This window comes from Triticum urartu, chromosome 4A (assembly GCF_056163025.1).
Source record: "Triticum urartu cultivar PI428250 chromosome 4A, HENAU_Tu73, whole genome shotgun sequence".
In the NCBI taxonomy this organism is placed as follows: Eukaryota; Viridiplantae; Streptophyta; class Magnoliopsida; order Poales; family Poaceae; genus Triticum; species Triticum urartu.
The window spans coordinates 357,886,847-357,900,042 of record NC_141876.1 but is presented as its reverse complement, the minus strand read 5'-3'; the positions used below and the strand labels follow the sequence as shown (position 1 = coordinate 357,900,042).

Below are 13,196 nucleotides of genomic sequence, written 5' to 3'. Positions count from 1 at the left end.
GGCAGAGTCTAACCACACACCATTCACAAAAAAGAGTCTAAGTACGCTAGGGCCTATGAGACTTAGTAGAGGCCGGTAGGCATCTCATGGGCCTTTTCTTTTTCCTGTTTTTATACTTGAGACAAGGAGGGCCCAGTATGTGGCTTCTCATGGACCTTTTCTTTTCTCCATATTGCTTGAGATTAGGGGGGGGGGGGGCTAGTACGTGCAACTAATGCGTAGTTTTCTCGATCGTTAGGGGGGGCCAGGCCCCTGCTCGCCCCCCTGTCTCCGCCACTGGTCATGGCCTTGCCCGCGAGCTTCGCCTCCATGCAGCCCACCCTCACGGGGGGCAGCAAAGTCGCCGCGCCTCCGTTCAGCACCAACAACAGGGGCACCGTGGGCAGCAGCTCCTGCCGCTCATCCACGACCAACTTGGCGATCGTTGTGTTCTTGACGTTGCCGGTTGTCGGCGACCAGCAAGGCAGCGGGGTTGTGTTGATGTTGATCCCCATTACCTGCAATAGGAAGACGGCCACCGAACATCCTTCGCATAGTTGCAACTATACTCTCCCCAATCATGTCACCAAGTGATGCGCGAGTTTTTGGGAGATCATGTTCCAGATGTTGATGTCCGTGTACACTCGAGTTGGATCCTGTCATGTTAACTCTTGGAAACAAGTGGACAAAAGAAAAAATATATGTGGAAAACACTCAGCTCACCTTCTTGCTTACCCAAATTCTAATGATTCCTTGGCGGCTATGCGGAAGTAGCAAATCAGGAGTGGACAAGCGAATGAAAGGAAGGAAGCTGACGGTTTCTAGGTGGATCTGGGTGGGGTAAAAAGGGGGGGCTAGTGCTGAGATCCAATCGATGCAAACCAAATGAATAAGAAAATTTGTAGATCCTTGCACCACGTTTGAGCTGCAACACTTACCACTACAACTTCTGAAATTTCTCACCCAAATGAAAATGATTGCACACTTGCTCAACACTTTCTCTTCTCTTTTTTTTTGCTTTTTTCACTCTCTTTTTTTTCTCTTTTTCTCTCTTTTTTTGCAGCAGAAAAGATCCAACAAGACTCAAAGAAAACAGCAACAATTTTGGATAGAACTTGGTGCAAACACAAAGATGAAAGCAAACAACTAGATCCCAGCAAACAAAGGCTTGGATTTTTTGTGGCTTTTTGGCTTTGGACTCTAGGACGGGGAAAACCAAACTAAAGAGGATAGACCTAGCAACAAAGATACAGATCTTACCGTGTAAACCTTGCTCTGAATACCAGATGATGCGACCCCGTCTTCGAAGAAGAGGGAGTACAAGGGGAGGTCCTATCTTCACGGCGTAGGATCGATAAATGGATGAGGATAACTAGCTGCAAGCAGCCGGAAAATGGAAAATAAGAGATCATGACCCGACGAGGAGGATGCTCACCAAAGCTTACAATCCGAACATTCGCCGATCCACAACCCGCAATACTACTCCCACAACCATGCTCAAGTCGTGGAGCACGGAATAGGTGCAATCCGCAAGGGAAACCATGAACTCTAACCCACACAACACGATCTAGTCGTGGAGCACGAATTAGGAGCAATTTATCAAGGAATCATGAGAATAAGGGTAACAAGAGCTCTCCAATCTCAAGAGGAGTCTCCGTCTTTGGTCTTTGATAGAAATGGCAAAAGTCCCCAACAAAGGGATGAGCTAGCCTATTTATAATCGGGACAACCCCCCAGGATAGGTGTGAAAGAGAACTAGCTTCTATAACCATCTTAGGTGTGAAAGTGAACCAACTTTGTTTGACTAAATGGCTTCAAGACTTAATGAGGTAGCTTCTGGAAAACTCTCGTTGGAGGTGGTTGGCAGTTCCCGACCAAACGTTGTTCATTGGGGTCAAACAATGTTTCCTTCAGCAGAAAACTTGAGTCCTAGAAATCTTTCGCAAGTTGGGATATCCAAACTCGTGCAAAACATTGTTTCGTCAAAATCGGAACAATGTTTCTTTAGCACACAACTCATTCTTCATGGATTCCTAACTTTGTTTCCTCGCCATAAAACATTGTTTTGCACGGACTGAAATGTGTTTGGCCTTCTTCGATATCGCACCTGAGTTCAACCAACAACAAAGGAAGTGAAGGCACAACCATGTTTTGAAGGTCAAATGATAGACTTAAGTTAGCGTTCACCTGATAATGTATTTGCATTGCGCGACTTCTTGTGATTGGACCGTTGATGGTTGGTGATGTGGTATCCATGGTTGGGATGTCCTCATCATCCTCCCTCTCTTGAAAAGGAGTCGTCCTCGACTCTAAGGATTGAACCGTTTTCATGTCCTTATCACCCATCCATCTATCTTTCCAAAACAACACCTTATTTCCGTCCCCAGGTTTCCAATGAACCAGACTGTCAAAAGCCGCATGTACTTGTGGATCCTTGGCCATCGGGAGCCCATGCCATGGCCGGCTTGAATCAGTACGCCTAAGCCACTCCCAACGCAATCTTAAGGCCAGACCTTGACAGTTTAAGTCTAGCAGCCCAAGTCCACCTAGCTCCTTAGGCCTGCACACTCTTTGCCAGGCCACTAGGCACTTCCCTCCGTGGATCGCTTCCGATCCTTCCCAAAAAATGCTCTGTAGCGCTTGTTCACTTGCTCGATTGCCCATTTGGGAGCGTCCGCTATAATAAGATGGTGAGTGGGGCGCGCCATCACCACATCATGCACAAGCACTAGTCGTCCTGCTCTAGTGATAAGCCCCTTCTGCCAGCCTGGCATGAAGTTAAGCACACTGTCCACTACTGGTTGCCACTCCGAGCGCGTCAATTGCCATATTGAGAGTTGTAGCCCCAAGTACTTGCAGGGAAAGGACTCCATGCTCCACGACATTGCACCCTAAACCAGCTCCTTGTCGCCATCCTCATCTCTGATCATGATAGCCATGGATTTTGTATAGTTGATGTGTAGTCCCGATGCATTCCCAAAAATGTGCAGTGCTTCCTTGACAAACCTAAGATCCGAAACGGTGGGCCTGACGAATAGGGCAACATCGTCCGCATAGATAGGAAGCTGTTGCATGGGAGTACAGCCCGGCATTCTACTCAACACGCCCCACTCCTGGGCTCTTGTGATGAGGGATGTGAGGACATCCATGGCAATGAAAAACAGTAGCGGCGAGACCGGGTCTCCCTGCCGTAGCCCTTGAGCGTGTGAGAATTTTTGCCTCGCATGTCCATTAACCACCACTCGAGAAGAGGCCGTCGAGAGTAAGGTTGCTATCCAGGACAGCCATGTATCCAAAAACCCCTTGGCACGTAGAACCTCAAATAGGAAAGGCCAAGACAAAGTGTCGAACGCTCGTGAGATATCCAACTTTAGCATGACTCCTTTCGCTCTCCGGCGATGGAGGGATCGAGCCAACTGTCTGACGAGCATAAAATTGTCATGAAGATTCCTCCCCTTGATGAACGCCGATTGATTGGCTTGGACAAGCTCATTCATGCGTGGCCGCAATCTGTTTGCAAGAAGCTTGGAGCCGATCTTGGGCAAGCTATGAACCAGGCTAATGGGTCGGAAGTCCCCCACACGACACGCGCCAGCCTTTTTGGGAACTAGGTGTTGGGGCGCGCCCGTGGCGCGCCTCTTGAGGGGGAGTTAGGCGGTGCCTGGTTGTATTCGCCCCTTTAACACTCTTCTCTATTCTAATTAGCGTTTGGGATGAATGCTTTAATTAAGAAACTTAGCAGCCGAAATAGAAAATATATACTCTACAAAGAAAGCCCATTATGGATCTGAACATGAAACATCTGACTGACAATAGTGCACTTAACATAAGCAACAACATAGATTTAGCGTTTTGAAAAGCATGTGATAAGAGGGCCCAAAAGTAAACCATAGGTTATCACAGTATATAGCATAATTAGGAGTGCTTAGTGGTACATTATATTAGATTATATTGACACAGGGGCGGCAACGTCTTCGATGGTGCATCCAGAGGCAGTGCATGGTGACAACAAAGCGGCACTTTAAAGTGATCCTGAAATGAAATGCACAAATGTCTCCTTCGCGAATGTTGGCGCAGCAGCGAAACTCAGACCAGTTGGTGGTTATAGTGGCCCTCTTATCAGTTCCTAGCATGATGCGACATTCAGCGAGCAGATTGCCATCTGCAAGTCTGACCATGAGTGTATATCATTGTTTGGATCAATGTAGTCCAATAGGTTCTCTTCAGTATAGTTAAACTGAAAATACTGGTAGAAGAAAGCAAGTTATTTACATGGACAGAAATTGTTGTGTGATATGGAAGATAAGAGCGTGTTCTATGGATATTAATGATATTAATGGTGATAGCAAAGTACTGTTATTGAGTACATGTCTTGAGGACCCAAATTTATGAATGCTGAAGTAAAATGGCTGATGAAAGAGCAAAGAGAAGTCAATATTTCTGGTGTCTAGTTGATGATTTGAGTATGTACAGTCTACTTTTGTAAGATGACTAAACTGCTGACTGTTAAGTAGTATGAACAGAACAGAAATTTTTATATGTTAAGCATGGATAGAACAATAGTATATATAAGAAACTCTGTATGCAACTTCCGTTTGTATCGTCACAAACTTACAGCTGTAAATGTAATTAAAATGCATAAGAAAACAGCATTGTATATTCTGTACAATGGCTGGTGAAGCTCATGAAAAGATTCTCCTCTTTATCATGTGCATTTGTTCGTATTACATGGATGAAAAATATGAGATGGAAAAGACATCAACCTACAATAAACCTCTTCCAGATTTAGTACCAACTTAAATACAAGAATGAAGAGCTGGTCTAAAAGAGAGTGCCAATTCTAAGTTCGTGGAGAATACATGCATACCCAGTGTACATTGGAGCAACCATTATATATCAATCATGCAAAAAATGCAATCACATACACACACGTTTATTTTCATCAGACAACACAGTGATCCCATCTAATCAACAATACTTGTTGAGAGAAACCAAGCATGTGAGTGACTTAGTAGCAGGGACAAATAACAGAGAAGGGAACGACCTGGAGACAAGCAATGTAGATGCTCTGGCGCATGATGTCGATGAGCCCGTCGTCGTAGTCGACGACGGAGCAGCGGTCAATCCAGATGTCGAAGGATCCGCGATTGTTATGGATGCCGTTGATGTCGTGGCTGCAGCCAGCCTCGAACTGGACTGAAATAATCCAGAATTAGTACCAACGACATTTGGCAGCAATAAAATACTAATGCATCTAATTATGATGCCATATGTGGCAAGTAAACAAACCCAAAGCAAGAAGCGTGTTATCATCGGTAGCACGGTTAGTCTCCTCCAGCATCTTAACAATGGAAAGGCAGGCAACAACGGAAAGATGCTCCAGATGTGCTCAACTAATAACCAAAGTAAATATGGCCAATAATATAACCTCTCCCTTTTGGTTTTGCCTTGCATCATGCCAAGATAAGAACATCAAAAGGATGTAACTTTTCTAGCCTAGTCCTTGGTGCAGGACTGACGATAGGTAGAAAGCCTCGATTTGAACAACAAAGTATATATTGTACGGAAAAAGTATACCATTATATTTATATGGGAAAGAAGTTTCCGATGATACATTTTGTAGGCATATAACATATATTTTGTTGGTCAAGCCCATGACCAGGGTTCAGAAATGAGATTGATATGGGGCTTATAGAAGGGGAAAATGGAAATTATGGTCACCAGTTAGTATTGGGGTTTGATTTTTACTGGTGGTAGATAAGATCCACCATTAGTTTCCATGGAATTGGAGGGGCAGTAAATTGCTTTTGGAGATACGAGTGAAGGCAACACACCAGCAGAAGACAATGGAGGAACAAGAAAGCAGAAAACACCCGGTTCTGTTTACGTAAATGTTGCTACTTTGCTTTAGTCCAGCCAAGTAAAAAAGAGAGGCAGAGTGAAACTGGAAATGTTCTAAAAAAAGTGAAACTGGAAATGAAATAAAAGAGGTTCTCGTCCTGTAACGCAATGCAACAAAGCCCGGACACCATTGTCTTTCTGTTCATGCAGCCGTCCATCTGCATATAAACTGGCGAAGGAGATCGGGCGAGGCAGAGACCTGTTACCTTGCTGCAGGAGCCGTGGTAGTGGGTGAGGGTGTAGGCAAAGGTGTAGGAGACAACAAAGACGAAGGCGCTGAAGAGCGCAACTGACCCACCGGACAGCACCCGAGAACGGGAACGAACAACAAAACTTAGCCAGTCCTTAAATTAACACAGGATAGTAAGTCTAAAATCTTCCAGAAAAAGGTAGCAATAACTGGACAAATGTGCACTTGTAACTCAGTTGAATCTAGACTAACTACTCTAGAGTTGAATCTAGACTAACTACTCTAGAGCTCCATGCTACAGCAACGGCTGCCTGTTGCAAAATTTAAGAGAGGCTATTGAGGTTACCTTTACGTAGGTGAAGATTTCCTTTGACAAGAACTTGCCTTTCTGATCTATGCCCACCACATTGATGTTACATCTCTAAGTTCTCGTGCAGCAGAGAAAGATCTTAACAAATAGAGCAAACCAAATCTGCTGAATCGAACAGGTAAGCTTCCTGTCTTCGGTTTACATGCTTTTTCCTAAGCTTCCATGTTTGAAAGGTAGCTAGCACTCTGTAATCATACATGAGTTATAACCATATCGGCATATGGCAATGGCAGGAGAAGATATTGTCAAATGTAAACTCTGAAAATTCTAAATTGACAACAGAAAAATAATGACATGAACATAAAAGGCATTCATCTCCTACAACTGAAGCGCGTACATCTAGCAAATTAAAGCACTCGTTCGTGTAATTAGTTTCAGATTAAGCTTTCGCACATTACCATGCATCTTTTAGAACGAAGAAATCATACATCACCAAAAAACTACAGAAAGGTTACCTAGGTGAAGATGGGAAGAAGGTGCTGCCGTCCCCTTGCTCTCCTTTGACCCATGTGACCGAAAGCCGCCGGCGCCCCCTTCCTCCTCCGCCACCGCCATCCTCGCCACACGGCTTCAGCTCCCAAACCATCGGCACCGCCGTCCTCCCGATGCAGATGCAGGTTGCCGAACCACGACCGGAACGGCGCCAGCCCCCCCTCCCCCCCCCCCCCCCCCCTTAGACAGGAAGGTGTTGCAAGGTCTGATATTGGCGTAGGCTCACACCACAGATCTAGCACACACGCACACCTCCAGTAGCACGAACACCACACGCACAACAACTAATCTGGGCATGTTCTAACAAGATGTTCTTCAGGAGGAAGATCTCAAAATACTTCTCGCCTCCTTTCAAAGAGCTCAATGTCATAAAGCAAACAAAGGCTCAAGAAAAGCTCCCAACCACATGACGAGAAACAACAACTTAGTTGCTTCGACAAATCAAAGCGATGGAGTCCTAATTCATATTTTTTTTTTACAAAAAGTATAGCACAGAGCTATCAACTGAGCAATTTAGATCGACTCAGACCTTAAAATCAAAAGTACAGATTAATGCTTATTATGGGTATGCATTAGTTGTGTTTTGTTATGCCGATAAGTATGTATGGTGTTCAAATAAAAACATTTTGTCTTGGACAACAACGAACTGACATAGATCAGATGTGTAACTAATATATTATCAAAAAGATACTAAACTTGTGTCGGCATATAATTTAGTAAATAGTTCCAATACAAATATGAAAATTGAGAAGCATAAATAGCCAGGTTCCCCAACCAATCAAGACGCTCTAGCAACTCATCATCAATGCCCTCAACATGAACAACACAAAGAACACCTACACTGCTGTCAAGGCTTTACGATGCATTCATGAACAAGCAGAAGCCACCCTCAACATGAACTACAGGATATTCACAGTTTCATACCTGCCTGAAAATAAAATCTTTCTTTCCTTCAAGAAATTTAATCAAATTCTCCTTCTTAGTTGCCTTCATGAACAAGCAGAAGCCACCCTCAAACACGTCCTGCAGTTCATTCCAAATCAAATATGATTACTTAACATAAGAGAGAAGAGCCCAAGAAAAGAAAAAAAAGAAAATAACCTGCAAACTGAAACGTGGGTGGAGACAGAGGCGATATGAAGCAGACAACTCCTATCCTTATTATTGATGTTGTCGGAGGCCTACGGGATCATAAACGACTCTAAGACCTTGTTCGGTCGATGGCTCGATGCTCCCCGATGCAGTCTTCCACAACCCACCTTTGGTGCCACCGATCCAGCGATGCCTGATCCCGGCCGCGAAGCCGAGCCGTAGGAGCCATTGTACTCCACACTGCAATGGCAATTTTAAATATGTTCAATGGATATACAGACTGCTACAACCCACATGTATTACATTTTAGATGGAGTTTTAATATCTGTTTTTTCTTCACATTTTGTACGAATGCTGGACGTATCCAACTCCATTCTCTACAAATTAATATCTTTGCCTGCACCATTTATTGAGAAATCAGATTATATAGTTGCTTAGAAAAATCATATGCATCGCTAATTTATTTTCAGATTCTATGCTAGGTGCACATATACAAATTCCTTTGTTTATCCTGTATGCTTCTCGATCCTAACAATGGCAAGTTATGTTTCTTTTTAGAAACAGTATTTTGAAGAAAAAAATTGAAACGTGAGAGCAAGATAACATAAAAACTTTGCTTCATGGAGAAATGTTTGAACAATAAATTCTTGGACAAAAGAGTAGAAGGATCATAAAGATTCATACTTGTATAACATCAGGGTTTTCACTTGTGCAAGCTTTGAACAGAGAAGGAAGATATGCGTCATAATACCTGAGAAGTGAGAACCAGATAACATAAAAACTATCCTTCATGGAGATAGGTTTAAAGAATAAATTCTTGGACAAAAGAGTGGGAGGAGCATGAAGATGTTACCTAGCTGTCGCTTCTCAAGAGTGTTCTGCAACATCACCAAAAACGCATAGGGTAACTCTTCTTTGTCCTGATGTCTTATCCTTGCCTTGATAGCTAATATATTTTTAAAAAAAAAATACCGTGCGACAAACTAAAATCATATATGATATGAACTAAACTGAAAGTATCTCAAGCTGTATATTTTGACCAATCGGTTATGCCTTTGAAAATATATTTCAGAGCACGGCAATATAGAAGTAGCATCGCATGCAATTGCAGCATGATTATCCCAGTTGTCGAAAGTGTAAAACCTACTTGACAGATAAGCTGCAAAACAGCTAAGGATATGAACAACCAGCACAATTAACTGAATATTCTGAAAAGCTTCTTGAAGCATGCAAAGCAAGGCATGGCAAAGGTAAGAAATTCTACAATTAGTTTATCCAAGAAGCTGGGTATGAAAGGTTAAGCATAGCAAAACAAGGATCAAGAAGTTAAAACACATATATGCTGGAAGCATAGTTGAAGGACAATAACAAGCTGCACCTTTTGGATTAGCAAAACAGAGCGCCAGTACTTGTTCTTAGAAGGATAATACTACGAAACATATAGCAGCGTATTATGTGCACAGCAGCTGTAAAATCAGTCAATATCTTTTAAGTCAGGATAGTAAATCATAAGGAAATGCATTAGTTCTACCAAGATACCACCATTGTTGATTTTAGAACATGAATACACTCATAATACAGTCTATTAATTATATAAGAAGCTACATATATATCAGGAAATAAGCATAGATTTGCAGGGAGGAGAGCAAAAGACAGCACCTTGGTGCCATAGTGGAATTTTACAATTTCAAAATTGTACATGCCCTGTAATGCATTACCTTGAGACTGCTACTACTACGTATGCTCTGAACTGGCTCCACACGTGCACCCATATGCTATGCCGGTTATTCTTCTGAAGATCCTATACGCCATTAAATGTTCATTAAACAACAACAGTTATGACAGATGCAACAATACCTGGTATTAGTAGAACGTAGACTGAACTGAAAAACTGCAAACCTATAAGCTACAAGTATAACTGGATGGCAAAACTGCAAACATGATCAGCAGCAAAACATTGACAATTCCTTGTTTTCCATAATTATTCCCTAAAACTGAAGATTTTCCATGCATACCTTCAATCTTCATGAGTTTTGGACAAAATGCAAACACAAGTGGCTTGAAAGCCCACCAAAAAAACATAAGAACACCTGAACAGCAAGCCAGCAGAAATTAGAGATGCAAGAACAGCTGGTACTGACAGCAACATAGCAGTAGATGAAAAGAAAAAATCACCTTAATATCAGTAGCTTGACCGGAAGTCTCATTTATTCCATACTGCTATTTTGACCATGATAGCCAAAATAGCAGAGTAGACTGCCACGTCTTGATGAATATGCAAAATATGAAGAAGCCTATAAGATCAAACAAACACCTGCACACATAACAAAAACAAATGGTGATCACCGGTTTTGTTGGAAGAAAAGAAGATAGACTTGCAGAAGGCATTGGTTGATAATGATGCCGATTTTTATCAATTTGTGGAAAGAAAAGGGGTGTCGAGAAACAAATCTTAAATAATTTCACTACCATTGAGAAGAAAATGGAAATCAGATATGGCAGGAGTAAAAGTGGATTTTTTTTGCGGTGAGTATAAGTTGAAGTGTATAAGATGAAGATTCCTGCAGCTAATTTGCATGTAATGGCTCTACCTGAAATTAGGACCAAGAACCAAGAGGGAGCCCAGTTATAGTTCAGTTCAAAAGTATGTTGTTCCTGCTTCGCATCAAAGAAAGGTGCTGAGAAATCTCAGCCAGGAAAGTATTTTGGGTGCCCCCCATGTGCTTAATCCCCATCTTGGTTTCTGCTTCTCCTCTCACATTTACTTTGCTTCAACTAAATTATCTATTCTATCTAATTTCTGGTTGCTAGATAGATCAACTTCTCCTAGTTCATACACTTCTCCATAAAAAATCCCCAAATATTGCTGTTATTAGTGTGTGGTGAAATATCAGGGCCAATCAGCACACTTTGTGTCTTATCAGATATAGTACATCAGGAGTAAAGTTCCAGTTTAGATATACTTACGAGATTTAAGTACAGGAAAGAAGACCAGAACCACAGCCACATAGCAGGAGCTCCAAGGCATTGTCCTGCACGGTGGATACATCTGAGTTCAGCTCCCTAATGGCCCTTGAGCTGATCAAGACATCCAAGGATATATTAGTGAGTTTCATTAGTAAATTAGCCCAGCCACTCTGCATTTCGGGATATCACTGTACACCTACTCATATAAAGAATAGTTACAAACCAGTCAACAATTAACCCACCAGAACAGGGTTAAATACTTGAATTAATCACATAATCAGAGATGATGTAAAAAAAATATGAACTTTTTTTTTTGAAAAAATGCTCTCAAAGGAGAGAATTAATCAGATAACCTTAAAGAAACTTAGTCCGACAATCCCATTGAGCCAACAAACGCTCTCAAAGTATTCATCTCTAGGAAAAGAACAGAGGCCGCTGCCGCAGAGGCCGAGATCGTCGTTCGGGATGATGTGTTCGAGGCTGGGACAGAAGGAGATGGCATGCAGGCGAGGGCGGAGGGAGAGGAAGGGGACATGGGGAAGGCGGCGCACCTTTGGCACCGCGGGTGCACGATCTCCCTCGTCTTGCTGTCGTTGCAGACCAACTTGCCGCCGATGCAGCGCCTCCGACCACTTCATTGTCCCGTCACCACTAGGCCTGGCCACTGCCGCCACTCCCTGGTCCTATGTTAGATGGGCATGAAGACAGATTAGGAGTGGAGGGGAAGAAGAATAAAGAAGCTGATGAATTACTCACCGGAGTCGCCCCTGGGCTGCAGATCTGGCGAAGAAACCAGCTGGCCGTCCATCCCGCTCGCCCCCTTGACTCCCATCCCGCTGCAGCTGCAAGGCCCCCGGAGAAAGAGGCGGAGGCGAGGAGGCGGCGGTTGCGTTGGCTTGTGGAACGAGAGGAGGTCGCGTGCGTGGGGGAAGAATACAAGACGCTTGGAACCTGATTTTTTTTGTCTCTATTTCTGCCCAATACGGGAGCGACCCAGTCCCTCCCACCCAATCGCAACGCGTTTTTTTTTCATCTCCTTGTGATGACGTGTATAGCGCGAGAAGGCTCCTTTGATGTGTACCTTATTGTTTCTAATAAGCGTGATCAAGGCTTGATTCAGTCATCCCAAATCGCGGCCATTGCCAAGAAACGGATGGTGGATGGCTGCCATCAGGTCTTCTTTGATGATATTCCACGCCTTCTAAAAGAAAAGACCAATAAAACCGCCCGGCCCTGGTGCGCGATCCGCTGGCATCTCTTTGATCGTGGCCCACACCTCATCCCCCGTGAACAACATGTCCCGGTCAATCAAGTTGATAGGTTGTATCTCAAGGAAGTCCAGATCGATAGTGTTCTCCCACCCTCTTGCCGTTCCCAGTAAGTCTTTGCAGGTTTGGAAAGAGTTTCCTCCTTGCCGATCTGGTCCGTAATCAGATTTCCGTTGTGCATGATTGCCGGGATGAAGTTTTTCGTCTTCCTTCCATTAGCCACGAGGTGAAACAGCTTGGTACTCGCGTCGCCCTCCTGTAGCCATCTTATGCACGACCTCTGCCTAGCAATCGTACGCTCGAGCGAGGCCGGGCCCAGAGCTATGAGCTTAAGTGTTCAATGCAACCACCTCTCCACTTCCGTGAGAAAGCGTCTTTCCTACGCCACGTCAAGCTGGAAGATGATCCAGTTAGCCATCGTAATCTGCAGCTGGACGTTGGCGATCCTCTTTTGTCCCCATGCAGTTAGGTACCGAGCAATTAGGTGCCTGCCGCCGTTGCCGGATGGGACACGAGCTTCGAGGCGGAGAGGTGGTCCGGAGAAGGAGGAGGGTGGCGGTCGCGGTCTGTCGCCGTCGCTGTCACTGAGGGGCGGAGCGTGGATCCTAAGCACTGGGGGAGGGCTGCGAGGAGCATCGCTTCGTTCGCCGACGATGGAGGTCGGACGCGGAGGAGTTCGGAGGTCGGAGGCGGAGATGGATCTTGGTCGACGACGTCTGGTCGGTTGCGAGAGAGCGAGCAGTCGAGGGTTTTCTCCTTGGTCTATCGACAACGGGCGAGCTATCCTCAGGATGGGCCGGGAAAAGGCCAGGGGTCTTTTCCCTTCGCGGGTCATCAAATGATGCTGTCTAATTATAAAAAAATAAACAAAAACAAATGGCGCTGTCTGCTGCCCCGGGCCAAATCAGCCCATGGTTATCCGACCAAATGAGCCCTT

General features: G+C 44.2%; 1 protein-coding gene across 20 annotated transcripts; it reads right to left on the bottom strand.

The window, feature by feature from the left end:
• Positions 1-3,727: 3,727 nt before the first annotated feature.
• LOC125551561 (uncharacterized) lies at positions 3,728-13,149 on the bottom strand. 20 transcript variants are annotated; one of them, XR_007302802.2, is made up of 12 exons: positions 11,748-13,149; positions 11,543-11,674; positions 10,992-11,102; positions 10,200-10,338; positions 10,040-10,114; positions 8,878-9,825; positions 8,709-8,775; positions 8,034-8,264; positions 6,896-7,955; positions 6,087-6,625; positions 5,024-5,175; positions 3,728-4,225 (listed from the first exon to the last, which is right to left on the bottom strand). XR_007302802.2 is itself a non-coding variant. In XM_087518414.1 (12 exons), exons 10-12 carry the CDS (start codon positions 5,318-5,320, stop codon positions 4,106-4,108), a joined length of 324 nt encoding a protein of 107 aa, XP_087374540.1. In that variant the 5' UTR covers positions 5,321-6,625; positions 6,896-7,955; positions 8,034-8,264; positions 8,709-8,775; positions 8,878-9,825; positions 10,040-10,114; positions 10,200-10,338; positions 10,992-11,102; positions 11,543-11,674; positions 11,748-13,149; the 3' UTR covers positions 3,728-4,105. The 20 variants fall into 20 exon arrangements, 1 of the variants encoding a protein (XP_087374540.1); XR_007302813.2 differs by having other exon boundaries at positions 3,728-4,141; XR_007302809.2 differs by having other exon boundaries at positions 3,728-5,175; positions 6,087-6,224; positions 6,417-6,625.
• Positions 13,150-13,196: the final 47 nt, after the last annotated feature.